General features: G+C 68.3%; 3 protein-coding genes across 6 annotated transcripts in view; 1 reads left to right on the top strand and 2 right to left on the bottom strand.

The window, feature by feature from the left end:
* PLCH2 (phospholipase C eta 2) overlaps positions 1-2,736 on the top strand; it is a 29,793-nt gene extending 27,057 nt beyond the window's left edge. Inside the window, exon 22 of the mRNA XM_058719392.1 lies at positions 1,306-2,736. Coding sequence (XP_058575375.1) covers positions 1,306-2,528 — 1,223 coding nt within the window. The 3' untranslated portion in view covers positions 2,529-2,736. The remainder of the gene's footprint in view (positions 1-1,305) is intronic.
* Positions 2,737-4,901: 2,165 nt separating this feature from the next.
* PANK4 (pantothenate kinase 4 (inactive)) lies at positions 4,902-20,925 on the bottom strand. 4 transcript variants are annotated; one of them, XM_058719389.1, is made up of 19 exons: positions 20,766-20,925; positions 16,544-16,626; positions 15,135-15,349; positions 14,471-14,654; positions 14,203-14,295; positions 13,693-13,846; positions 13,398-13,579; positions 12,778-12,859; positions 12,074-12,174; positions 9,843-9,998; positions 9,148-9,260; positions 8,832-8,919; positions 8,089-8,240; positions 7,152-7,207; positions 7,028-7,077; positions 6,556-6,660; positions 6,150-6,250; positions 5,987-6,055; positions 4,902-5,426 (listed from the first exon to the last, which is right to left on the bottom strand). In XM_058719389.1, exons 1-19 carry the CDS (start codon positions 20,887-20,889, stop codon positions 5,213-5,215), a joined length of 2,322 nt encoding a protein of 773 aa, XP_058575372.1. In that variant the 5' UTR covers positions 20,890-20,925; the 3' UTR covers positions 4,902-5,212. The 4 variants fall into 4 exon arrangements, 3 of the variants coding, with proteins under 3 accessions (XP_058575372.1, XP_058575373.1, XP_058575374.1); XM_058719390.1 differs by having other exon boundaries at positions 12,089-12,174; XR_009258489.1 differs by lacking the exon at positions 4,902-5,426 and having other exon boundaries at positions 6,468-6,660.
* A 1,714-nt stretch (positions 20,926-22,639) lies between these two features.
* HES5 (hes family bHLH transcription factor 5) lies at positions 22,640-24,489 on the bottom strand. Its single transcript, XM_058719387.1, has 3 exons — positions 24,383-24,489; positions 24,118-24,283; positions 22,640-23,623 (listed from the first exon to the last, which is right to left on the bottom strand). The coding sequence occupies exons 1-3, from the start codon at positions 24,434-24,436 to the stop codon at positions 23,346-23,348; spliced, it is 498 nt and encodes a 165-aa protein (XP_058575370.1). The 5' UTR covers positions 24,437-24,489; the 3' UTR covers positions 22,640-23,345.
* Positions 24,490-26,044: the final 1,555 nt, after the last annotated feature.

The raw sequence follows: 26,044 nt of genomic DNA, 5'->3' as shown, positions 1-26,044 counted from the left end.
TGCGGACTCGCTGGGGGCGCCCCCCACCGCCGCGGGGAGAGGCAGAGGGGCCCGGTGGCAGGGTCCGGGCGGCGGCGGCGGCGGCGGCGGCGGCGGCTCTGTGTCCTCGGACTCCGGCAGCCTGGGCGGCCCCGAGGTGGCCCCCCGCTGGCCTGAGGGCGCCCGCAGGCAGGCAGGGGCCCTGCAGCGGGAGATGAATGCCTTGTTCGTTCAAAAGCTGGAGGAGATTAGGAGTAAATCCTCCACGCTCTCCGCCGGTAAGACCCGACGCTCCTCCGCGGCGTCCTCTGTGCTGCCCCCACTCCGCCCCTCGGCATGGCCGGGCCCGGAGTCTGCTGCGCTGCCGCGCCCAAACCGCCGCCTCCGTGTGCTCGTCATGGCTTTACTTTCCGCTGCTCCCTGCTTGCCCGGGGGCCCCCGTAGCCCCCAGCACCCCTTCCCCAGCTGACTGCGACCTGCCCGCGCAGATCCCCCCCACCCCCCTCCCCCCCAGCCCCTAAGCGGCCAGGGAAGCGAGAGCAGGTCTGACCACAGCTGCCTCGGGGGCTGAGGTTGCCCCCCTCCCCAACCCCCACCCCCCCAGTGCCCCCATGACCCGGCTGCCCTGGATGCCCTTCCTAAGACCCGGGGGAGCTTCCAGCCCCCCTCGTCTCCCTCCGGGGCCGGGCCACGGGTGTCCGGCCCCTGACTCTGTACCGAAGGCCTCCGGCGAGTCCGGCGTGGGTCGGTGGTGCCCTGCAGAGCGGCCCCCGACTCCCCCGAGACCCCCGGACGGTGCCCAGGGTGTCGAGTGGAGTACACGGCACCTGCTCGGCCCTGGGGATTCATTTATGGCCTGAGCCGCACTGAGCACCGGCTGTGACTGGACCCCGGCCTGTGGAGGGGCTGAAAACTGAGCTGTCCCCTCCCCGCCATCCCTGCACCCGCCCAGCCTCGATGTTTGTCCACCGGGCAGCCCCACCCCTATGCTGACCGCCCTGTTCTCCTTTCTGTCCCCACGCTGCCTCTGTAGTTAGGGACTGAGAGCAGCCGAGTGCCAGGTAATGGGGCCCGGTCCCCCGGTCCCCCGGTCCCCCGTGCACCCTGTGCCGTCCCCGGCCTGGCTTGTCGGCCGGGCCCCGTAGACCCTGCCCGTGGACACAGGCCCGTCTGCCCACCCCCCCATCCCCCAGCCCCAGCAGCGGCAGAGCCGGAGGGCAGGGTGGGGGGCAGCTGCGTGCCCACCGAGGGGCCTGGCTGTTGGGGGTCCTGCGGGCACCGTCCCTGGGGGATGAGCCCCACATGCTCTTCTCCTCTCGTCCACAGACACCCGCCCTTTCTCCGCGCAGAGGCCGGGCTCCTCCCTCCGTGGCCTGGAAACCATTGCCGAGGAGCCAGCCCCGGGCCCCGGCCCCCCACCTCTGGTGGCTGCCCCCCCCAGCCCCTCCCCGGGAGGGCTGCCGTGCCCGTCGGGACCTGCCGCCGAAGTGGCCAGCCCCCCTGTGGTGGCTCTGGGAGCTCCCATGCCCTTCCAACTCAGGACCCAGAGCAGAGGGGACACGGAGCAAGCCCCAGAAAGCCATCGGCGGGTGTACAACGGTGGGGGCCCAGGGGGAGCCTGCGAGGGGGCCCCCGGCAGCCAGACGGTCAGAAGGGCTGACGGCGACGGGAAGGTGCCCCCAGAGATCCCGGGCGGATGGCGGCCCCCGGCCGGGCCCTGCCCCACCGTGTACTCGGACGCCACGGCTGGAGACCGGCTGTGGCGGCGGCTGGAACCGGGCGGCCACCGAGACAGCGTGTCTTCATCCTCCAGCGTGTCCTCCAGCGACACGGTCATCGACCTCTCCCTGCCGGGCCTGGGCCTGGGCCGTGAGAGCGTCTCCGGGGCTCCAGCAGGACGCCTGCCCCTGCGACCCTGCTCGGCCACGGCCGCCCGCCTGGACCTGCCTGCTGTGACCAAGAGCAAATCCAGCCCTAACCTGCGGGCTGCCAGCCAGCTGCCCACGGCGCCGGAAGAGCTTCAGCCCCGTCCGCTGGCCCCTAGGCCACCCTGGGGCCGCCTCCCCCTGGTAGGCCTCCGGGACTGCCCTGCAGCCGCCAAGTCCAAGAGCCTGGGGGACCTGACTGCTGACGACTTTGCCCCTCAAGTGGAGATCCTGGGCCGAAGCCTGGGCCTGGCGAGGGAGGGGCGGGCGGTGCGGGGGGCGCGACGGGACGCCCTGACCGAGCAGCTGCGCTGGCTCACGGGCTTCCAGCAGGCCGGTGACATCACCTCGCCCACCAGCCTGAGTGGCGCTGGGGAAGGGGTGCCCGGTCCCCCCGGCTTCCTGCGGCGCTCGTCCTCCCGCAGCCAGAGCCGCGTGCGCGCCATCGCCAGCCGGGCCCGGCAGGCCCACGAACGGCAGCAGCGGCCGCAGGGCCCGAGGGGACCCCCAGGGGAGGAGCGGGGCACCCCGGAGGGTGCCTGCTCCGGGGGCCAAGGGGGCTGCGGGGACGTGCCGGCCCCCTGCAGGGGCTCCGCGGCCACTGGCCTCCTGCTCAGACTCTGACGGGGGCTCAGGGCGGATCGCAGCTGCCCTCGCCTTGGCCCTCCGTCTGCCACCCCTCCCCCCCCCCCCCCCCCCCCCCCCGCCCCGGGGAGGAAGCGGCCTCCTGGTCTCAGGGTCTGGGGGCATGTTTCCTGACGTTAAGATACACAACAGAGGTATTTAAAATTTAAGAGACAAAGCTTCTGCATTAAAATGGTGCCCAGTCCTCTTCCACTTGTATCTGGTTTTCTGGAGTGCGGTGGGGGGGTGGGGGGCGTACACAGGGGCGCGGGAGGTGTAGGCGAGCACGGGAACAGGGGGAGCGGATGCGCGGGGCCCCTGGTGCAGGGGCGCGGGTGTGGCTCCAGGGAATGCTCCTCCTGTGCCCAGAGCTGCTGGTTCCCTGCCCGACGGCGGCGGGCTTGCTCTGCACAAAGCCTCCTCCGGACACCCCAGACTCTAAACTCGCGGACACAACTCCACGCCCACGCCTGCTCGGTGCAGGGTGGCCCACCGCCCCCGTGACCGTGAGCCAAGTGTTCCCGGGCCGTGGTCTGTGCGAGAACACCCCCACCTCCGTCCACAGAGGGCTTCGCGGACTGGCACCCTAGGGCAGGGGCCTCGAGGCTCCAAGACGTAAGCCCTGCTCCCTCCCGTGCCTCCGGTCCCACTCTTGGACAGGGACCCCAGGCCAGAGGACCCCCTGGCTGTGGGGGCTGCCCTGCCCAGAAGGGGAGATACAGGCACTGCCCCTTCCCTGGAGAAGCCGGATGCTGGCTAGGCCCCAGGGGATCCGTGCCCGGGCTGGCCCCCCACCCCCGCATCTGGCCCCTAAAGAAGCCACCCGGGGTGCTGGGGCAAGGATCCCCGTGACAGGCGGTGCCCTTTAAGCAGCAGGCCGTGGGCTTGGCTGGAGGCCTCGCGACTCACCGCCAGGATAAATCTTGCCGTTTTCCCGAGCAAACCCTCGGGAAGGTGGGTGTGCACGCTCTCCCTCGAGGTGTCTGTAGGCCCCGAGGCCCCACACACCTCCCCAGATCCACCAGACCCCTGGGAACCCTGCCCCCACTCAGGCACGGGGTGCGTTTTTGTGGGAAGTGCGCCCCACGGCGAGAAGCAGCACCAAGGCAGGGCACGCAGGTGTGCCTGGCCCTCGGGGCCCCTAGAATCTGGGGTGCAGCGAAGGCGGTTCTGGACCAGGGGTGGGGTGGGTTGGCTGCTGGGGTTCCCGGAGGTGGTGTCCCGCCTGCTCACGAGAAGCGGGGGGCCAAGCCTTGTCCAGCCCCGGGTGGGCCCTGCCCGCCGCACACGGCTACCGTCCGGGGGCCGGGCTTAGCCCCCGGGAAGCCCAGGAGGGGGGCAGGTGCCCCCGGTGCCCCTCCTGAGGGCCAGGCTGGGTGGGCGGGAGGGCCCGTGGGGGCGTCCTGACGTCAGGCAGAGCCGGGCTCTGGCCGGACGTCTGGAGGCCTCCCAGGTGTCTGCGCTGTGCCCCCTGCACCAGGCAGGCCGGCGCTGCGCCTCCACCGGGAAGCAGGGGACGAAGGGCAGTTGGGCCGAGGGGCTGGGGGAAGCCGCACAGAGGTGGCCACAGCCTGCTGCAGGGGTGCCGGCGGGGAGGTGCGGGGCTGGACTGTGGTGGGGTCGAGGCCGGGGGACCCTTGTGGGGATGGGGGTTCATGGGGACCACCTACTGGCCCGGCCTGGCCCGGGGGGACCCGGAGGCTGGAAGCCTGTGGGGCCACAGTCCCGGCTTTAGCAGAGGAACGGCTGGGAGCCGCTTGCACGTGGGGCTGGGGGTGACACGTGTGGGGGTCACCTGGGGGGGCTGGAACAGTGGGGTGGTCACAGCCCCTGAGCGTGAAGGGTGGGAGACGGGGCAGGCCACCCTCCAAGGCGGGAGCCCCGCACACCCTGATAGAAGGGTCATCTCACAGGCCCCCCCCGGGGCCCAGCGCAGAGGCCCCCACCATGGGTGGCCCAAGGCCACGCGGCGTGATCGGCTCTAAGCAGGAGTGTGCACGGGCCCCCGAGAGCTCTCAAAGGTCCTCCCTGGATGCCAGTCGAGTTGGGAGCGCCGCCTGCCCTGTCCCCCTTGTGCCCAGTGGGGCTGGCGGGGGGGGGCGGCGCGCAGAGGGCAACCTTGTCTATACAGACACACCGGAGGGAGTCTCCTGGCCCTGGGCCGGGGTGGGGGTGGGGGCAGCGGCCACGGCCCGCAGGCCACAGCCAGCCCAGGGGCTCTGGGAGTAACTGAAGGGAAGAGCCCGCTCTCGGCCGCCCCGGGGAGGGGCTCTCAGGACCCCTGCCCGCACCCCTTCTCTGTAACCACACAGCACAGGCAGGGGGCCGGGCCCGCTCTACACGTTCTATTTGGTGCGGACCCCGAGCCTCTGGTGACCTGTTGGAGACATGTGCATATATTTATATCTATACGTACATATGTATATATATATATATATATAAAAGATTATTTAACAGTTAAATATATTCCAATACGAATGTCTCACTGGACAGAGTTGCGTCTCCCGCCACGGACGCGGCAGCATCGTAGAGACCCCGACGCCACACGTGCCCATGCTCCCACCCGGGCGCACCCGGCTCTCAGTCACAGGCGCGCGACATAAATATTCCGATCGGAACTCGGTCTCCCTGTTGTGGTCGAAGTACATTCCCGACGAGCGGAGGAGGGTGGCGGGGCGGGCGCCTCACTCGGCCGGGACCTCGTACTTGAAGATAACGCTGAAGAGCCGGCCGCCCAGCCGCTCGGCCAGCCAGGAGTTCTTGATGACGGCCAGCTTGAGGCTCTCGCAGCGCAGGGCCGCGTAGTAGTTGGTGTGCACGGCGCGGCCCATGCCCTCGATCACCACCAGGTCTGCGCCTCGCTCCCGGACCAGCACGGCCAGCCCCTTGTCCAGGCGGCTTCGGGGAGGAGAGGGGCGGTGAGGCGGGGCGGCGGGCCCTCTGCCCCTGCACCGAGCGGCCGCCGCGCCCTCCCCACAAGGGCATCCCTGCCCTCCGGAGCCTGTGGCGGGAAACTTGTGAAAACCGGGCCTGAGAACGCTTTTCTATGTGCAGCACTCCAAAGGCTCTAACTCCTTTCCGCGTCACGCGAACTCCCCCTTCCTGCGTGGTTCACGACGGGCCCAGAACAGGGAGGAGGTCGATCCTCGAGCAACGTCCCTCCCCCAGGGCTGGCTCCCGAAGGCCGGGTTCTCTCACGTAGGGTCCCCCGGGGCCGAAAGCAGCAAGGCAGAGACCCAGGCGTCTAAGGACACGCGGGGTGCCCACGGCCCCAGCCGCGGGGCATCCGACCGACCAGCCCACGGCGCGGCCGGGCCGTGGACGGTCCCGAGCCCACCCTCCCGGGTCCCCAAGGGAAGAAGGCTGCCCAGACCGAGGGCTCCAGCCGCACTGGTGACCCCTGCTGCCCAGCTCGCGCGCCGGGGGCCAGGGTGGGCGAGGGGGTGCCTCGGGGGTACCTGAGGTCCAGACACGGGGAGCTGGAGCCCGTCTGCATCAGCAGTAGCCTCTCCTCTTTGAGCGCCGAGCTGCGGAGCACAAGGGGTCGGTTGGCGCCCTGGGAAGCTCCCACCATGACCCCGCTTCTCCGGGCAGGGCCCCCCGGGCGCCCGCCCTGCTTACTGGACGACAGGGTCCATGGCCGCGATGCGCTCAGCCACGATGAGGGACTCACAGTACGTCACGTCATTCAAGGCGGGTCCCGAGTTGCACGCCAGGATGACCTACGGCGGGACACCCCGAACTTTGTAGGGACCTCGGCCACCGCCCGGCACCGAGCCAGCCTCTGCTCGCCCGCCCACCCGGGGCTGCCGGCTGGGAGGCGCAGCCCCGGTGACCTCGCTGCTCGGTGGTCTCCAGGAGGGCCGGCTCCCGGTGGGGACACGGACGGCCCCGGAACGGGCAGACCCGAGGTCCATGACAAGCCTCACCTGAACCTACCTGGCCCGCACGGAGGCCACGCCGACGCCAACCCCCACCGCGAGTGGAGGGCCCAGGGCAGGGGTCCCGACTCGGCCCAGACGCTCACCTCCGTCCCTCTAGAGAGAAGCTCCCTGACAAAGGGGAAGACTCCCAAAATGACGTCTATTCCACTGTTATCTGCGAAAATTAAGGCACATTTGTGAGGGGGCCCCTGTAAGACAAAACCAGGACGTTCAGTTGGGAACAGGCGCGTCCAAGCGTTCCAGACACCTCCGTACTCCACACTCCCCGAAGGCCGAGGCCGAGGGCTGCTGGGTCCCGCGGGCGCTGGGGTGCTGGGGGCAGGGCGCCCGTGCCTCTTCCAGGACTGCGGCCCCCGTGACCTCCGAGCCGAGGCCGGCCGACCTGACCAGTAGAGCCTGCGGGACTCAGGCTGGAGCAGGGGGCGGTTAGCTGAGACCCGCAGCTCGGCGGCTGGGGGAACGGGCAGGGGCCCTCAGTGCACTGCCCCGGGGCAGCCCCGCGCCGTCTCCAGGGCCCCTCCCCGCCTCCCAGGGCAGAGGTGGGGACAGCTGTACCTTCAGTCTCTGAAGCCACTTGCCGTAGGAGTCCACGAGCCACGGCCGCTCTGCGGGGCACGGACACGGTCAGCCGCGCGCTCGCGGGCAGGCCCCCTCCCCCGCCTGGCCCCAGGCAGCCTACCTTGCAGCTTCGACTTGGCCTCCTCAAAGCCGAACTGGGGGTCGGATTCAAGGACGCTGCGCGGGGAAGAGAACAAAATCACAAAACACCCAAACCTCAGCTCACAGCATCCACGGAGACCCCGAGCGAAGCCCTTCCCAAACCGGCGAGCGTTGCCGTGACCGGAGCGGCGACGTTCCGCCGTCGGTTGTCGGCAGAGCGCACGGGCCCTGGGTCGGGGACCCGCTCGGCAACGTGAACGGCGGTGCCGGGGGGCGGGGTGAGGTCCTGAGTCGGGGGCGACCTCGGGCAAGGCCCCGGGTCGGCGCCGGCTCCCAGCCTCGCCCAGCACATGCCTCGATGCGCCACCCAAAGGGAAGGACGGGGACAAGGGTGAGGGGAGAGGTGGTGATTCTTCTCAAAGTTGGAAAGGACGCCGCGGGTGCGACCAGCGAGAGCCACGCAGAGGGGACAGCGGGCGGGAGACAGGGCGCCGGGCACAGGGCGAGGCGGGGGACGGGCATGCCCGCTCCTTCGGGAGCCCCAGGAAATCACGCCGGAAGGCTGGGTTTTGACGGTGACCCCAGACCGAGGGCCCAGGGTGCTCTGGGGGCCGGGGCACGTGCCCCCACCCGAGTCTGCAGACTCCTTCATGAGGCACCTCCGTTTCTCACTTTCAAACGTCAAGTGTTAACTCTGACTCTGGCGCACCAAGGGTCTGCATCTCTGCCTCAGGGCCCAAGCCCACACCCGATCGATGCCAGTGAGCCGGTCCCCGCGGCTGTGCTCGGGGGAGCACAGCCCACAGAACCGCCTGTCATTCCCAGGGCCACACGCGACCGGGTGGGGGGGTAGGGGGGGAGGGGGACAGGACGAGCAGTCGGGCCGTGGTCCTGGGCCCAAGCTGGACCGAGCAGGCAGGGGTGGGGCTGACGGGAGGCTGGAGGGCGGCACCTACTCAGAGACGGCTTTCGCTCCCCAGTCGAAGACGTTCCCGGCCAGCAAGCCTTTCACCAGGGCCAGCTGCCTCTCCTCCCAGCCCAAGGCGTCCAGACAGCGGATCACCCTCGGGAAACACTTCAGTGCGACCCCGTTTTCCTTCTGCTTGACCTGTGGGGACAGGCGGGCGGCTGGTCAGGAGCGACGGCGCGGCCCTGGCTCCCGCAGGCCTTCGGCGGACCGGGCAGAGGGAGGGCGCCCGGCTGGGGACGCCGCGGAGAGCGTCACCGGGAACATCGCTGTGAACCGGCGGCGAGGGGTCGCGCGCTCAACGCGCCACCACGGGACTTCACGCCAACCAAGCCGTGAAAAACCACAGACTCGGAGCCGCGCAAGGTCACGGCGTGGCCCAGGGCAGGGCAGGGAGGGCCGCGGTGGAAGACTTGGACCCCCACAGGCACCCGGCGCCCCGTCCCGAGACGCTCCACCCGAGGGCAGGGGGCGGGCAGCGGTGTGCGGCACGGGCCCGCGCACGTGGCCTTCTGGTCAGCGTGGCCCGTCTAGGCCGCCCGCCAGGCTCCGGCCGGCTTGTCACCTGCGAGGGCACGACTGGCGTCCGCGAACGCTCCGAGGCGGCGAGCTCCCGGGGCCGGAGAGGCGGGGCCTCCAAACCTCGGCTCTGACAGGTGTCGCCGCCCGCGTCCACCCCGCTGGCCGTGCCCCCTCGCGGGCGCCAGTCCTGCGCGGGAAGGCGGAACTCACTTTGGAGTAGGGGTCCGGGAAGTTGAACTCATTCAAACAGTGCTCCCTCGTGTCCAGAAGGCTGCGCACGGTCAGCGTCCCGTAAGCACTGGGGACGGGGTGGGGGAAGGGCGGCTGAGCGGATCTGACGGCCACGCTCGCTGCCCGAGGGCGTCGTCACGGGGGAACCGAGGCGGCCGAGCGGGAGGGGGGGGCGTGCACCGCCGCACGTGTGGCCCCAGGAGCGGCCGTCGGGAGCCCCGGCCCTCGCGAGCGCACGTTCCCCCGCCGGGCCCCCCGGCGCACCGCGAGGCGGCCCCGGGCAGGGGACACTCACAAGGGCTGGTGTCGCAGCGTCTGCAGCTTGCGCCAGTACTTCTGCCGGAACTTCTCGGCCCGCTCGGCTGCGTCCACGGAGCCCGGCTGGCTGGCCACGGCGCGTTTCACCACCTGTGAGCGCGGGGCGGTCAGCACGGCCCCGCGCGGCCGCCGAGCCGTCTCCCGGCTGGCGACGGGGCCACCCGAGCTCCCGCCGTGCCAGGGGGATGGGTGGCTCAGGGGACCGTCCTTGCAGGCTGCGGGGGTCTGGGGCAGGGCAGGAACCCTCCCTCTGAGGACCCCAGGGGCCCGAGGGGCTGTAGGAGGGGACACGTGCTCCTGGGGGGCCCCGAAGGGCTCGAGTCACGACTCTTTGGGGCCCGGAGCCCGATCGCAGCTGTCCCCTGACCCCCGCGCGAACTGTTTGCGCTCTGCAGAGACGCGGCAGCCGGCCCGGAGGCGGGGCGCGATCGTACGCCCTCGCTGAGGACACATCCCAGCTCGCCGACGAGCCACTAGGAGCCACGTTTTTACCTGGGAAACGTGATTCACCCCCTCAGGCTCACACACGCCTCCGGTGGCTTCCGGGAGACGCCCCCTCCTCCTTCACCACACCTGTCGCTTGCTGCACGGGCGCCCGGGGCCTCCGGCGCCTACGAACTCCGAGCCGCCCGTCTCGACCCCAGGGGCGCCCGGCCCGCCCCGAGCCCTCACCCCGTCCAGGGCCTCCTCGAAGCAGGTGAGCCAGTACTTGCGGGCCAGGGCGTCGTCCGTGAGGTCGACCGTGTCGGGCACGTAGGAAGACGGGTCCAGAAGGAGTGGCAGGTTGGCCAGCGGCCTCTCCAGCCGGTCCATCTCCAGAAGGTCGAACTGGAAGGACGAGAGGCGGCGGACGCGTCAGCCACGCAGCTCTAGAAGACCGAGGCGCCTCCCGCCAGCCTGAGAACCAGCTCCTCGGTGAGAGCGGAAGGGGCCCGGGGAGGAGACCGCTGCGGGTGCAAGCGGACAAGCCCCTTCTTCCCGTCCCCAGACCCCGCCCGTGGCCCCGCTCAGCCACGGCGCCCTCCATCTGGCCGGTGGCCTGAGCCACGCACCCCAGATCCCAAGTCTGCCCGGCCCCCTTCCTCCCTCCCTCCCCCCCGTGGAGTTTCCTGGGACCCCTGCGGCGGGGGCTCCCACACCAGCCTGAGCCCAACCTCACACACGGCCCCCAGACACGCCGGCCGTGCTCGTGGGCCCCCACGAATGCTACTTGCACGCATTGTCCCACTCGCTGCCCCGCAGGCCCTGGACCCGTAACTCCCCCGTATGGGGTCCACGGCAAGGCCACGGGGACCCCGTGGGGCAGGCGGTCCAGGCCCCACACTGGCTCCTTTGTCTCCGCAGCACGAGTCTGACACCAGTTCCGCCGGCATCGCCGAGGGGGCCCCTTTATGCCCAACGTGCTACCTGTGGCCGCCAGCGACGAGCAGACCAGTGCCCCAGCGGTTTCTGGAGGAGCGGTCACTCAGCCAGCCAGGGTTTTGACTTACGTTGTCGAGACCGAAGCTGGTGCTCTCCCGCACACGCGAGAACCCAGCACACGCCTCACGGCCCTGTCCCCGCCTCTAGGGAGTGACCCACCACATCGCCGCACAGCAGGACGCAGCTCTGGTCTGCCGGCGGCCTTCGGCCCGGCAAGCCTGGGGGATGACGGGCAGGCGTGCTCTGTGCCGGGGCGTCCGCACAGGAAGGGCCACCACGTGGGGACTTTCAGGACGTCCCGAGTGACAAGTTCAGCATGGAAACAACTGGCATTTTCCACGCGAGGAAAGAAAGTGGACGGTCACCGACCTCGGGGCCTCGGCCCGGGCTTCGCGGGCCCTCCCACTACCTGGACCCGCGGGAGCGCACGCCTCAGCCTGGCCTTGCGTAGGCCCCGCAAACCCAAAGCGATGACCTGGCCCCTCCGCGCTTCGGCCTATCCCTCTGCGAATGGGGGTCTCTGTCCCCGCCTCGCAGGGCCACAGAGACCCAGCACAACAGGCACACGAGGCGCCAAGCACGTGCCGCGTGGGGACGACCGGCATCCACATCGGGTCTGACGCAGGGATTTCGTGCTCGCTTATCCATTTGGTTTTACGATCCCTAAGGCAGGAATCCACATCGCCCCTCTACAAATCAGAAACCGCGCATCAAAGATGCAGAGACCCCTTGCGAGCCAGTCGCTGCTCCGACCAGGCCCGGGGTGTGGGAGCTTTCTCTCTGGGGAGGCTACGATTAGATCACACGCGTCCCCACGAGGCTTACGCTAACTAGTATGAGAATCTGCGTCCGTGACGGAAAATCAACTTTGCGTCCAAAAGGCCAGCAGCCTGGTCCTGATGGAGACATTCCGACTCGTGTGCCCAGACTAGTTGTCCGGACTTGTCCAGCCGGCTCTCCAACAGGGCGCCCGGGTTCTGGTAACTGCTCAGTGAGTTACCAGAGCGACATATGCCATCTGGGGGGTGTCCTCAATAAGCCTGCGATGTCCCCCAGGATGGGGCCATGATGGTAGCGTCCTCTGTCTGGCTGACAACTGGTCACACGGGCCTCTCCAAGTGGGGATTGAGGGATGGGCAGGAAACCAGCAGGGACCGCAGACTCCGTCCTTTTCTACCGCTCGAAACCATCAGGCAGAGAACGCGGTCTAGAGAAGGGCCCGTGGGGGGTTCTGTGGCTCTGGGTTGTGAATGGCACCACGATTCTGGGGAAACACGCTCTGTGTTCTCCCTGCAGACACAGGGGCTGTACTGCACAGTCTTGGAGGCTCCAGCGGGATGTCTGGAAAATGCTAAGAGGAGGAGGGAAGCCAGCCCCGCTGCCTGTCTTTCGTCCCAGAGTCTCGGCCTGCTCAGTGGCCGGTCTGCACCGGGAGAGGGTCTCTCGGAACCTGATGACCCCACCAAGGACCCCATACTCACAGTGCCGCTCCTCACCCGCTGTGTTGGGCAGAGCTCCGGGGATGAGCTCATCAGCCCGGAGCTGCCGGCATAGTTTTCTCCCCAGCTGTACTGGTTAGGGTCTAGGGAGGGAAGGACCAGGTGTCACTCAGACCCCAGGTGGTCCGACCACCGCTGTGGAGGTCTCCACAGCACAGGCGGCCTGGGGTTTCATGCTACGCTACCGTAGTCCCTCTCGCTGGCACTGAAACCCCGTGAGATGATACCCGTACCCTTCTCGGCCTCTTAAAGCGGCCTGCCCCGCCCTGCCCCATCACATCCTGCAAGCGTCCTTGAAAAAGCATGGCCCGGCCGAAGAGACGCAGCTTGGCAGACGGCAAGGCGAGAGGGAGGCAGAGGAGGGCCACGTGGCCCTGGTCCCTGCTCGGAGCCCTTTTCACCCCCCAAGACCCTCCCCCCCAACCCAGGGTCAATCACGTGGCACGTGAACCCACAGGTGTCGCCTCCCACCAACCCCTTGGAAGAGCGGCAGCAGCAGAGGGAGGGCCGGCCCCTCAGGCTCTTGACTCGAGGGACGGTGAAGCTGGTGGGCGGGGCCTCTCCCCGAAGGTTAGAGACCCAGTCCCAGGGCCCCGGTGGCCTCTCACCCCCACCCCTCGCCGCACAGGCCCTGCCCTGCCCTGCCCTGAAGCGAGCACGGGTCCCCCCACGGCTGCTCCACTCACTGTCTTGTTCTGCTCCTTTGAGAAACGCTCCGATGGCTCCCAGGTAGCCTTCGTGTCTCAAGAACAGCGCCTGGACTTCCCCCTGCCATGGCAAAACCCCGCCTGAGCTGACCTCCAAGTGACACCTGGGCGGTTGCGACACCCACACAGGCGGCCTCTGTACGCGGTGGAGGTTTCCTGGACAGTCTGCGACGCACTCGTCAACAAAACTCACTCGGTGCGGAACCTAGACGCTTGGCATTTGTGAGTAACTCCTTCCACAAATTAACACCCACCCCGGTCACCCCACTCGAACGACACGCGTCTCAAAGCTCGTCTGCAGCCCGCGCACGGTGGAGACGGCCCCAGAGGCTCGCCGCTGGCATCACGCCCAGTCCAGGGAGGGCCGCGGCGCCCCAGGCGCGGGACGCGGGAACTGGCCAGAGGAAGGGAGGCAGGAGCCCAGGAGAAGCTGGCGGGGGCGCCCCGCTTCTTGGCTGCCTGCCCTGGGCCCCCCCGGCCCCTGGGTCGGCTGGTTTTGAAGACGCCGAGGGGCCAAGCCGAGTACCTGGGAAGAGCGGAGCCCAGGGTGCCGGCACAGGGAGGGAGGGAGGGAGGGAGGGAGGGAGGAGGCCCCGCACCTTGGAGAAGAAGTTAATGCTGTAGGTGATGGTGCGCATGGTGACGGGGTGGCCCCGGATGAAGAAGCCGCCGAAGTACACCCTGTCCAAGCAGTGCAGCTTCGCGTACAGGCAGGCGAGCTGCCCGATGTCATTGCTGATCATGTGCAGCAGGCTCTTGGCCATGTCCTCCTTGGAGAACTCTGGGAGGGCAGAGGCAGGGCGCCGCTGGGCGAGGCCGGGCCTGCGAGGGGGCCCGCAGGCGCGGGGGGGAGGGGGAGGGGGGGGGAGGGCGGCGGGGGCGGGGACAGCACACCTTTGTCGGCAGCGGCCGACTTCCCGAAGCTACTGGCGATGAGGTCGCCGCTCAGCCCCAGGGTCTGGTGGGCGCCCCCGTACACGTCCCGCACCAGCATGTCCACACTCGTGTGCTGGCCCTTGGAGGCCAGATGCAGCAGCTCGTCAAACTTCTGGGGGGACAGGGCGGACGGAAGGCGGTGGGGTGCGGGAGCTGGCGGTGTCCCCACAGCCGAGGAACCAGCCCCGCGCCGAGGAGCCGGCGGTGGGCCGGGGTGGGGGTGCAGCGGGCAGGGCTCCACGGCCACCCACCCGGGAGGGGGGAAGCGGGGTGGGGGGCAGACTCTGGGCGCCCAGGCTGCCTCCCGCAAGGACCAGGCACACGGCCAGGACCAGGCCGCGGAAGGAGCCGCTTCCGCAGCGACACCGGCCGCCTCGGGTCCCCTGGCCGCCGACCCTCTCCTGAGAAGGCATGGGAAGCGGGACTCGACACAGAGCCGGGAGCGTCTTCCCGCCGCCGTCGGGATACCTTTGTTTTGGTGAGCAGAGCCCCGAGTCCCCAGAAGGTGCCACCTCCGATGGAGCTGCCGCCAACCCACTCGAACCTGTCCTCCGTCTCCACCTGTGGCGGCAGGGCAGGCGAGCTGCCGAGGGGGGCCGGCCAGCGCCCACTGGTCCTGGGGACACCCCAGACGCGGGGGGTGGGGGGGGCGCCATCCTGCAGGCCGAGCCCCCGCCGACGCCGCACGGGTGCTCCCTGCCCGGCCGTCACGCGTGGTCCGGGGAGCCCACCTCACCTTCACAATGGACACTCCAGAGCCGATGTTGACCAGAAGGTACGGGAAAATGTCGGGGTGATTGGTCTGGAATCGGAACTCGGGGTCGGAATCTTTCTGATACGCGAAGGCCTCGTGTGGGATGTTCCTCAGCACGAAGTTGCAGCCCTTTATCAAGCAGGTCATCACGTCCTCCTTGTCCACTCTGCAACGGAAGGAGCCCGGCCACTGAAAACAGCACGGGCCACAGAAGGCGCCTCTGCTGCAGCGCGGGGTCCCTCGTGGACACGCCGCCCCCGGCCCGGCCGCGCTCAGCTTGCCACTCGGACGCACACGGCTCTCAGAAGCGGCAACCGGCCCGGCTGCTCCGAAGGCACCTCCCTCCCCCCGCCCTGCAGCCACCGCGGCCACCGTCATCGCCTGAGCGGCCGGCCCTCTGCGGCTCCGTGTGCACACGGCTAAGCCCGCGGGGACCTCTGCGCCGGCCGCACGAGCCCGGCCCCCTTCCTTGTGCCTCCTCGGCTCCCCCCCCCCCCCCAGGCCCCCCCTGCTCCCCCGGGGTCCGGCCGCCAGAACCCTCCCACCAGCCCGGCCCCCGAGTCTAGTCCCAGCACAGGGCGGGGTGGGGGCGGGTGCGGCTGCTTCAGAGCCCGACCCCGAGAACCGGCCGGCGGCCCCCACTTACTTCAGCCGCAGTTTTTCTTCAATGAGGTCCTTGAATTTGTACGCCCCGCCCCCGGTGGCCTGGATGACCTTGGTCTCAGTGTTGACGAGGTGGTCTTTGATGAAGTCCAGACAAGCTTCTATGTAGGTGTTCTCGAACTTGACGAAGTGCAGCCGGGCAGTGACCTCCTCCTGGACTGAGATCTCGTAGGGCGGCTCGTGGTCCTGCTCTGTGTCCTGGGGATACAGGTTGGGGGTCTGTGTGTGCATGCTGCCCTTGGCGGGAGGGGGAGGGGGAAGACGTGGGGATGAGGCCCCTGGACCATGAGCAACGCAACCCTTAACGCTAAGTTCAGGCAACCCTTAACGCTAAGTTCAGGCCGGAGGCAGCGCGAGGGCAGGGGCGGGGAAGGAGCCGGCTTCCCAGGCAACAGGAGCGGCCGGAAGTGCCTCCTGACGGGTCCTGGATGGAGGGGGGCCAAGCTGGGGGGTAGGGAGGGGTGTTGGAGGCAGGGAGGGGTGTCGGGTGCCTCCTGATGGGGTCCTGGACGGAGGGGGGGCGAGCTGGGGGGCAGGGAGGGGTGTCGGGGGCAGGGAGGGGTGTTGGGTGCCTCCTGACACGGTCCTGGATGGAGGGGGGCCGAGCTGGGAGGCAGGGAGGGGTGTCGGGTGCCTCCTGACGGGGTCCTGGACGGAGGGGGGCCGGGCTGGGGGACAGGGAGGGGTGTTGGAGGCAGGGAGGGGTGTCGGGTGCCTCCTGATGGGGTCCTGGACGGAGTGCGGGGCTGAGCTGGGGGGCAGGGAGGGGTGTTGGGTGCCTCCTGATGGGGTCCTGGATGGAGGGGGGGCTGAACTGGGGGGCAGGGAGGGGTGTTGGGTGCCTCCTGATGGGGTCCCGGATGGAGGGGGGAGCTGAGCTGGGGGTCAGGGAGGGGTGTCGGGGGCAGGAAGGGGTGTCGGGTGCCTCCTTATGGGGTCCTGGACGGAGGGGGGCCGGGCTGGGGGGGAGGGAAGGGTGTCAGGGGCAGGGAGGGGTGTCAGGTGCCTCCTGACGGGGTCCTGGATGGAGGGGGGGCTGAGCTGGGGGGCAGGGAGGGGTGTTGGAGGCAGGGAGGGGTGTCGGGTGCCTCCTGATGGGGTCCTGGATGGAGGGGGGTGCTGAGCTGGGGGGCAGGAAGGGGTGTCGGGGGCAGGGAGGGGTGTCGGGTGCCTCCTTACGGGGTCCTGGACGGAGGGGGGCCGGGCTGGGGGGCAGGGAAGGGTGTCAGGTGCCTCCTGACGGGGTCCTGGACGGAGGGGGGCCGGGCTGGGGGGTAGGGAGGGGTGTCGGGCAAGGAATCCCCCCTGGAAGCTAGGCCGATGTGCACGAGCAGCAGAGGGAGGGCAGCCGGACAGTGACAGCGGCCGCCCAGGGCCCCCCCGGAGGCTCACCCTGCCCGAGGACTCGAAGGAGCGCACTCTGGCAACCTTGTGCTGCACGGTGGAGTAGTAAGCCAGCTTGGTGAGTGACCCCCCTGCAGGGAGACACGGGGCAGCAGTCAGGAGCCGGCGGACGGGAGCCCAGGCTCGTCGGTCTACGCGGCCTCCCCCGCCACACCAGCTCCTGTGCCTGCCGTCACTTGGTGTGAAAACCCTGTGGGCCACCGACCAGAGGAAGGGAAGGAACCGTGGGGCCCAAGCACTCAGCACACCGGGCCTGAGACTGCCCACTTCCCCTGCGCACCAAGTCCTCAAGGAGAAAGGAGAGTGTCCTGTTTCCGGGAGGCCCTGGAGATCACTAGTGGTTTCGAAAAGTTGTTTCAAACCCTGGTCTGGAAAATGACCCAAAGGACAAAGCTAAGAAGGGCACGGCTTTCGCCGACAAGTACGCTTGACTGTCCGTGGTAACACGGGTCGGGGGGGAACCACTACAAGGGTATTTTCCCAGAGTGCATCGGCAGAGGAGGGGGCTGTCTCACCGGGAACGTTCTAGCAGCCCACCCTCTCCAAGCTCGGGGCTGGGGGCCTCACGGGGGCAGCGGGGTCTCCTCCCCTCGGACCGGATCTCGTGAATACCACCAGGAAGCCCAAACACCAGGAAGCAGAAGAGGCCTTTATTTGCCTGAAACACGTTCAGGGCCAGTTAGAGAGACACCCGAGCAGTCACTTCCAAAAGGGTAAGCTCTGGGGGGTCAGAGGTGGCCTTGGGGAGGCGTCAGGTGGATTCCCGCAAGGCCCGCGACGGTGGTGGGGGGGGGGGGCAGCAAAAGGCTTGTCGCCACAGCCACAGAACGGGTTCGTGTGGCCAGCGCAGCCGGCGGGACGCCCTGTGTGAGGACGAGGCTGGAGGCGACCTCTGAGAGTTGCTTTGTGATGCCATCCCCAGGGAGCATGTGACAAGCACTCAAGTCAGGAAACATCTGGAAAAGGCAGGTATCAGAGGGCCGCGGCTCGTCCAGGTAACGGATCTCAATCTGAGAGCGGCCGCTCGGAGCCTGCCAGGCAGCGTGGACAGGGCCTCCCAAGGGTGCCCCGTGACCTGCCCTTGTCGGGCCACGGTCAACACGCCCGCTCACAGGCTTCCTCTCATCCCCAAACCACGGGCTTTAAGAAGCAGGACTTGGTCTAAGCCTCCTTATCCCTCCTCCCTGCCCTCAATCCCCACCTGGCCCGGAGCGGCTTTCACTCCGTGAATAAACACGATAAACCTTAAACAGGCGACGCAAAGGGAAGAAGATATATTGTGAGACTTGTCAAAAGTTACTGTGAACGATCTCGCGGTCCGTGAGTTCGAGCCCCGCGTCAGGCTCTGGGCTGATGGCTCGGAGCCTGGAGCCTGTTTCCGATTCTGTGTCTCCCTCTCTCTCTGCCCCTCCCCCGTTCATGCTCTGTCTCTCTCTGTCCCAAAAATAAATTAAAAAAAAAAAAAAAAAAAAAAAAAAAAGTTACTGTGAACGAGACCCCGGATCACAGAAGGTCCAGTTTCAGATCGTGAGTTCTTTACACGAGGTTTACATCACAGCCAAATACGAGGTGTTGGGGCCTGCTGGGGCTGCGGTGGGGGCAAGTTGTCCCGTGTGCCCCACACCACGCACCCCAGTGGGGCAATGCCCAGCAGCCAAGCCACATCTCCGTGCCCCCCCTCCCCCCCCAGGGGGACAGCGAGTGGGGACGTGCGGAGCGGAGCGTTCAGCCCGAACCAGAGGAGCTCACAGAGCAGGATGGCGGGTGCCCGGGGAGAGCAGGGAGCCCATCTGTTCGCAGGATCCCTTGGATTTAGTGACCGCCGGCCACAGGTCCTGGCATGTCACACCTGCCAAGTGCAGTGACCACGCTGGCGGGTGCACACAGTGGTGGACATCAAAGACGCTCCAGTCCAGCCCGCACCCCACTCCAGGGCCAACGGTACCCGGACTGACATCAGCCCGCCCGTGTCCCTCCACCAGCGCCTGAGCCGGGACCCCCCACCCCCAGTTCATCCAGACCCACGGGGCCGGGCGCAGGGCCACCCTCTCCTCCGCCTTCTTGGCCAGTCCTTCCCCCGTGGGCACCGGGTCACCGCCCCCTCGCCCCTGCTCTTCACCCGAGGGACCCGTCTGCTGCCCGGCAGAGACTTGAAGTCAAGTCAGCTTTAAGCATGTGTTCGTAGACAAAATGTCCCTGATGCTTTCGAAGCAGGGAATCTGCTTGGCTGACACGAGTGTCCGAGAGAGGAAGGAGCTTGCCAAGAACACAGAGCAGCTGAGCTCTCCTGGAGCAGGCGGCTTGGGTGAGGGGAGAGGAAATGGGAGAAGCCTGTTTTTAAAGCCAACTACTGACAAGCACATGCACTTGTGGGTTTCCGGGGTGAGGACCCACGTCCGAGCTGTGATCTCCCACCAGCCGCACAAACACGTGGTCTGTCCTTAAGAACAAACACAGGACTCAGACCCAGGGGGAATCGTCAAAGAGGGGAAGGGAACACTGACACTGAAGATATCCCTTTGAGTGTCCTTCTGCCCAGGAACCCCACCTGGGCTTGGCGCTGGAGGGCAGGCCACTGCAGGGTCCCTTGGAGCCACGGCGCTCCTCTCTCGACTTCCTTCACCCCGTGGCTACGAGCTGACCCCTGGGAGCCACAAAGAACATCTCAGGGTAACCCAGGGCGAGCCATTTTTCAGCTGCACTTTCAGGAACGTTAAGTGCCAACCTGTTCCCAGGGTGCAGAACCCAGGTTTAAGTGCAGCCAAACAAAGTCGGAAACGTCAGGGCACACACCTGCCTGGGCCCCTGTCACATCAAGGCACGGGTAGGTCTCAGAAGACGGGCAGAGCAGGGCCTCCAAGCTTCCCACTGCCAGCCCAGCGTGCAGTCAGGCACCAAGTTTAATTGGGTCCCCCGCTCATAATGTGTCCTGCTGTACGCTGGGGTCCCCACCCCCCACCAGGCCTCAGGGCATCTCACACCTGCCGCCAGGTCAGTACCCCAAGGCACCGCCCCTCACAACCCCCACTGGCCTGCAAGGTGAGCACTGAGGACACTGAGGGTCCAGCCCACTTTCCACTCTCCCGGAGGACACCCTCCCCCACCCAAGCCGGAGACACCTCAGTGACTCTCAGCAGCAGGGGAGAGACAAGACCATCACAAGCAAATGGCTCCAAGAGGAAGGGCCCAGGGCGGGGACAGAAGCACGCCTGTCCCTTCTAGCATCACTGGCCAGCTTCAACAGGTCAGGCAGGGCTGCCCCGCTGCCCCGCTGCTTAGCCGCCTACACTCGGCGAGTGGCAGGCCCAAGCAAACCGAGGCCCCAGCCGAGAGCCAGCTGACAAGGGAGCCGTGTGAGGCCACCATGCCTACTCCGGGCGCTTCGCCCAGTGAGGCTGCCCCCAGGAAACCTTCATCCCCTGCCGACGGGGGCAGAGCAGCCAAGTGCCGAGGCTTGACCAGATTCCAGGCCCCACCTGGCCGCTTACCAGCCGACCTCAAACAACTTAGTTCACCTATCTGACCTCAGCGTCCTCATCTACGAAAGGGGGCTGCTGGGAGGCGGCCGGCGCCAGCGTGGGATGAGGGTCTAGAACGGGCCTAGAGCAGGAAGGTCGAGTAGAGCCTGGGCGAGGCCCTGGGGTCACCCCTGCGGCCTGCACGGGGCAGGGAGGCTTCTGAAAGATGCCGGCAAGGGTCCCAAGGTCCACGTCCAGGTCCTCCAAACTCCCGCCAAATGTCAGCGGTCCAGAAGCCGAGGGCGGCAGCGGGAGGAGGGCTTCGGGCTGGGCCCAGACGGGCAGCCCGCCGAGGGTTCCCGCGGCCCCAGGCCGGGCCGCTGCCCGCCCTCGGCGCCGCCCCAGACGGCGGGCCCCAGATCGCTCTCGTGGCTCGGACAGACCCCGCCCGGCGGCCGACCCTACCCGGGTGGACTAACGAGGGGCCGCCGGGCCGCCCGCCTCTCCGCGCGGGACTACGAGGGCCGGCGTGCCCCGCTCCGGCCGCGCGGCGCCTGCCGGGAGCTGTAGTCCGGCTGCCGCGGCCAGCGTAGGCGCCGACGGCCCGCGGACTACAAGGCCCGGCAGGCTGTGCGCGCCGGCGGCCCGCGCCCCGCCCTTCGTCCTTGCCACCGCCCCCGGCCCGCCGGCTCCGCCGCCCGCGCCCACGCCCGCCGCGCGCCGCTCAGCTCCCGGCGCCCGTCCGCGGCTACCTATGTCAATGGCGAAGCGCTTGGCGTTCTCCAGGTTGCGGAAGATCTCGTCGGGGGGCAGCGTGATGCTCTTGTCCAAGCTGTCCCCGCTGCTCCCGCTGCCGCTCGCTCCGCACTCCGCCATTTTGAATGTGCCCGGCCAGCCTCATCAGCCATGGAGATATATGCGCATATATTTGACTGCTAAACGCCTCCCGCGCATATATTATGCTAATGAGCCACCCGGGCCCGCCCCCCCCCCCCCCCCCCCCCCCCCCCAGCCCGCCTCTGTGGTCCCGGCAGCTGGAGGACCACTGGCCTGCCCGCGCGCCGGTGTCCCCGCGGCCGTTGGCCCAACACGAAACGTCTGGACTGTTGTCTTTGTTGTTCCCTCACCGAGCCGGCCAGATGCTGACCTCCTGTGCTCTGAGCTAGTGCAGAGAAGGCACCTGGGGCTTGCAGACCCCCAGAGACCTGCCTCTTTCAGTGAGTGCAGCTGTTCCCAGGGCGCATGTGACCCACCAGCCCGGGTCTCTAGGGACCAAGGACAGTTCCAAAAGCCACATGCAAAATGGGGGTGTCAGGGACCCTGCCTTCCAGGCGCCCCAGCCTGGGGTGGACGATGCACCTGCAGGTGGGGAAGACACCCACCCTGATGGTGAGATCTGCAGACAGTGCAGGGGAAAACAGGGCAGCCCGCCTGGAGGAGGCTGCCTTTGGGGAAAACGGGGAGTCTATGGGAGTTTGTAGGGGACCATCTGAAAAATATTCCTGAAGCTGGAGCATGGACACGAATGGTAGTGGGCAGGGCCAGTCCCTGGGAAGCTCCTGCTGGCCAGAAGACCCTTGAGGGATGAGACCTCAGAGGCACCGGCTGCTTTGGGAAAGAGCCCAGTGCTGGCGGTGGACAGACGGTCCCTAGGGCAACTGACTCCCAGGTGACCCTGGGCCAGTTACTTCTTGTCTCTGGACCTCGGCCTCTGTCTGAGCATGTTACCAGCTGCCTGGCAAGGCCTCCGGAGCACGGGCCTGTAGAGCAGCACAAACCCCACGCCCCCGGGGTGATCGGAAGGGGGGCCCTGTGCCTCGGGAAGAGGCCGACTTGCCAGCATCGTCTAAGGGGTGGGTGTGCTGGGCGGAAGAGGGCAGGGGGTCTGCTCCTAGAGCACACAGGCCTGGAGCGCCGAGGACTCTGGGCCGGGGGAGGGGGGGCACTGTGGGCCTGACCAGGAGGCACAGCCCCCTCCCCGTGCATTGACATGCCTGCCCCACATGCCGTAAGCATGTGGGATGTAGCGCTGGGCCGGCCTGGAGGGGGCGCCTCAGATGTTCCTGTCAGGCTGGACAGAAAGGGATCCCAGAGGGCAGAGGGGAGAGGCGAGCTCCAGAGGGAGGATGGCCCGGCTGGGCCCCCTCGCTCCGAAGAAACGGGAAGGCCTTTTGGTTCCACTGCCCATGGGCGGACTTGTCCTTTGGGGAGCCGGGGCCCTCCTAGGTCCTTGCAGACTCGGTCAACACCTGCTGGTCCACCTGTTTCGGCCCTGGCGAGCGGTCGGCCTGCAGGGAAGGCCGGGCAGCCACCTGTGTGTGGGCTAGCCAAGCGGGTGCATCCAGGAGCTCACCCGGGGCAGGGCCCGCTGGCCACACGAGACGGCCAGGGGAGGCAAACGCCTCCTGTGCCTTTGGCCCTGCGAACCCCCTTTTGCTGCAGCAAGAGCCCCCCCCCCCCCCCCCCCCCGCAGGCTGTAGTCTTCTCACCCCGCTCAGGTGAACAGAGCCGGAAGGTCCTGAGCTGTCACTCCCCCCCTCCCCACCCCCCCCACCCCCCCGCGCAGACCCGCCCACCGCGTGGCTGCCAAGGACACATGTCAGGCACGAGAGACAGACCCCAGAGGGCTGCTTAGTCAGATTTTATTGGAAGTCTGCAGAGCAGTCCCGTGGGCTCCCACGTGACCGAGGGTTCAAATTCTGAGTACAAAGTCATGACCACACGCACTCGCCCACACACAGGGATCCTTTGAGGATCATGGTGGAGACGCCCACCCTCCCCACAAAGCCCACTATGAGCCCCAACTAGACAACCACGTGCACGCAGGGGCCTTTCGGCCACAGCTCTGCATGGTCCTTCAGTGCCCATCCAGGCTGACACTCTTTCCTATGAGGATACACCTTGAGTTCCGCCTTCACAAAAGGCAAATGTGCCCACGGCACGGCCCGCCCGCCGGGCCCCCTGGCCCGGCAGCAGCAGGCCCTGAAGAAAGTCCTCTACACGTGGAGGCACCGGCTGACCGAGCCCCTGACGCCTACAAATATCATAGAACCCCGGGCAGCGGGGACTTCCCAGAAGTCACTTGCTGAAATGCAAACACAGAACAACCCCGTGGAGTCAGACACTTGTGCGAAGGCGGCCCCGACTGTCCTGAGTGACCGGGCCTCTGTGACCGCCTTCTCTCCAGAAGGACCCTCCTGCTGGCCCGCCAGCCTGGAGAGCGAGCCTTCCGGAGAAGGGGGCCTGTCCAAGCCCCAGGAGGGACAGACGAATGGCCAGAGGTGCAGGCTGGCCTCTGGTCCTCGGGGCGGCCACCCGCACGTCCCGCCGGGTCACCAGGGCCGCCAGAGGCCGCAGGTGGGCTGGCGCGCGGTCACCGCAGTGGCCTTGGCGGGAGTGAGCACGGGCGTGGGCGCGCTGCTGGTCGCCTTGGGTTCCTTAGCGGGCACGGCGGGCGCGGCTGGGGGACGCTGGAAATGGTGGAGCAGCTTCATCTGCGTGTCGCTGGCCGCATGCAGCGTCAGGAACTGCACGGCCTCCTGCAGGCACCAGGAGTAGCCCTCGCTGTAGTCCTGGTGCAGGCTTTTGGGGCCGGCGGCGGCGGCGAAAGCTGCAGGGAGAGGCGCCGCGGTGACTGGGGCGGCCGCGGGGCCGCGGGGGTCGCGGGGGCGCAGGGGGCGCAGGGCTGGGGCCGCGTGGGCGCGGGAGCGCGGGGGCGCAGGGGGCGCAGGGCGCGCAGGGCTGGGGCCGCGTGGGCGCGGGAGCGCGGGGGCGCAGGGGGCGCAGGGCGCGCAGGGCTGGGGCCGGGTGGGCGCGGGAGCGCGAGGGCGCAGGGGGCGCAGGGCGCGCAGGGCTGGGGCCGCGTGGGCGCGGGAGCGCGGGGGCGCAGGGGGCGCAGGGCGCGCAGGGCTGGGGCCGGGTGGGCGCGTGGGCGCGGGGAGCGCGGGGGCGCAGGGGGCGCAGGGCGCGCAGGGCTGGGGCCGGGTGGGCGCGGGAGCGCGGGGGCGCAGGGGGCGCAGGGCGCGCAGGGCTGGGGCCGTGTGGGCGCGGGAGCGCGGGGGCGCAGGGGGCGCAGGGCGCGCAGGGCTGGGGCCGGGTGGGCACCTTTGCTGTGCTTTAGGTAGCTGACGGCCATCTCCAGGATGTCGGCCTTCTCCAGCTTGGAGTTGGGCTGGTGCCGCGCGAACTCCTGCTCCAGCAGCAGCTTAAGCTGCTCGATGCTGCTGTTGATGCGGTCGCGGCGCATCTTCTCCACCACTGGCTTGCGGAGCTGCGGGGGGACACGGGCGTCAGCCGGCGGCCAGGGCGCGGGGGCCGCGGGGGCCGCGGGGGGCGCGGGGGGCGCGGGGCGGGCGGGCGGCGCACTTACTCGGTTTTTCTCTTTGGGGCTGAGCAGCTCCACGGCCACGGTGCTGGGGGCCATGCCTGGCGCAGAGAGGCGGCTGGCGAGCGGGGAGTTGGCGGGCGGCGGGCCGGCGGGCCCTATATAGGCGCGGCGGCGGGCAGGCGCCTGGGGCCCGGGCGCCGCGGCCGTTCCCACACTCGGCGGCCAATGGCCTCGCGGGCCGCACAAAGGCGCCGGCCCATTAGCGCACGCTAAATTGCCTGTGAATTGGCGCGGGCACAATGGGTGCTCCCCGAGGAGCAGGTGGGCCGCCTGCACAATGTCCGGGCTGTGGGAACGCGCTCGCCCTCATTAGCATCCCGGGGCCTGATGCTAGAAGCCCCGCGCCTCAATATGCTGCCTTTTCCCAGGCCTCGGGGGTGGGGGGTGGGGGGCAGGAAAGAGTAGTGCCCCTCCCCGGCCCCTCTCTCCCCTCTCCTTCCCCTCCCCGGTGGCTCCCCGCTGCCGCTGGCTGGCCGAGACTAGGTGGGGGAAAAGCTTTAGAGTGAATTAATGCCGCGGCTTCCAGTGGTTTGGGCACCTCCTAGACAGGGACCTGCTGCCCCCCCAGGGCGGGTGGAACAGAGGAGCCTACACTTGCCCCGAACAGGCACCTCGGCCTTCCCCGGGGAACAGGTGGAGAGTGCAGGAGCCACCCGAGCTCTTAGGATCAGACCTACTGGCTGTCACCTGGGACTCGCGACTTCTCCAGAGCTAGAAAAAAATTGGCTGTGGTGCTTCCCTGGCTCAGTTTCGGGTAGCTCCAGGAAACCGGAGTTCGTGAAAGGCCCAGCTTGGAGCCCGACCCCCGGGCAGTCCCCCCAGGAGCTGCTGCACCCATCCTCGGGGGAGCAGTGCGCCAGGCAGTAGCATCCGGGGTGCTCTGCACCGGCAGGTGCTTCTCGGGGCCGCACCCGACCCCCATCTGGCGGGAAGTACCACCATGGCCGTCTGGGGAACACGGGAGGGCACCTGGTTCCAGGGGTACGCTTCGCACAGACGTGCGGTCGCTGCACCTGTGAGATTCGGGGGGAAGCTCTGTTGCGGGCCACCCTCTGCCCATCCTGCTGGGCACTCGCAGGGTTTGCTTTGCTTGGGCATCTTGCCAGTGGGTGGGGAGGCAGGGCGCCAGGTGGCAGACATGAGGGTCAGAGCAGGGCAGGCCTGGGGCCCACGTGGACGCCGCGCAAACTCAGACGGCGGCCCCAGGGCGGCACGGGAAGACTGGTAATCCTGGTGTCCGGCCAGCCAAGCTGAGGGCCGGCAGCTGCTTTGGCGCCGCCAGCCCTGCCCTGGTTCACCGGGACCGGGAATCCTGCAGGCACTGAGGGGGGCGGAGGCACCGGGGCCTCCTCCTGGGGCAGGGCAGGACCCGGCCAGGTTCAAGAGGCAGGCAGGGCCTCTGCCCTGGGGGCCGGCAGCTGACATCAGGGCACGTTGGCCAGAGTTTGAATCCGGGAGCACGTCCAGGTGTGGCTGGAAGTTGCGGGGCTTTAACAAGGGTCGGGTCAGATCTTTCCCCCTCCCGTGGGTCTTAGCAGTGACCCACAGCTACGACTGACTGGCCCGTTTGGTGGGCCCGCTCCAGAAATCGCCCCTCCCCCCGTCGCATACAAGGAGCCTTTGGTCTCCCGGCAATGGGCCCAG

This window comes from Neofelis nebulosa, chromosome 2 (assembly GCF_028018385.1).
Source record: "Neofelis nebulosa isolate mNeoNeb1 chromosome 2, mNeoNeb1.pri, whole genome shotgun sequence".
Classification (NCBI taxonomy): domain Eukaryota; kingdom Metazoa; phylum Chordata; class Mammalia; order Carnivora; family Felidae; genus Neofelis; species Neofelis nebulosa.
This window is presented reverse-complemented; position numbering and strand designations above follow the sequence as displayed.

What these genes read in the sequence shown, in the direction of transcription:
- PANK4 (XM_058719389.1), bottom strand. Translation starts at nt 20,889, where the DNA reads ATGGCGGAGTGCGGAGCGAGCGGCAGCGGGAGCAGCGGGGACAGCTTG. An exon ending in GTCGGCCGCTGCCGACAAAG is followed by an intron (nt 13,580 to 13,692) that starts GTGTGCTGTCCC and finishes CTGCCCTCCCAG; the next exon opens with AGTTCTCCAAGGAGGACATG. An exon ending in CAAAGGAGCAGAACAAGACA is followed by an intron (nt 12,175 to 12,777) that starts GTGAGTGGAGCA and finishes TTCCCTCCCTAG; the next exon opens with ACCCTAACCAGTACAGCTGG.
- HES5 (XM_058719387.1), bottom strand. Translation starts at nt 24,436, where the DNA reads ATGGCCCCCAGCACCGTGGCCGTGGAGCTGCTCAGCCCCAAAGAGAAA. An exon ending in GCCCCAAAGAGAAAAACCGA is followed by an intron (nt 24,284 to 24,382) that starts GTAAGTGCGCCG and finishes GTCCCCCCGCAG; the next exon opens with CTCCGCAAGCCAGTGGTGGA. An exon ending in CTACCTAAAGCACAGCAAAG is followed by an intron (nt 23,624 to 24,117) that starts GTGCCCACCCGG and finishes CTCTCCCTGCAG; the next exon opens with CTTTCGCCGCCGCCGCCGGC.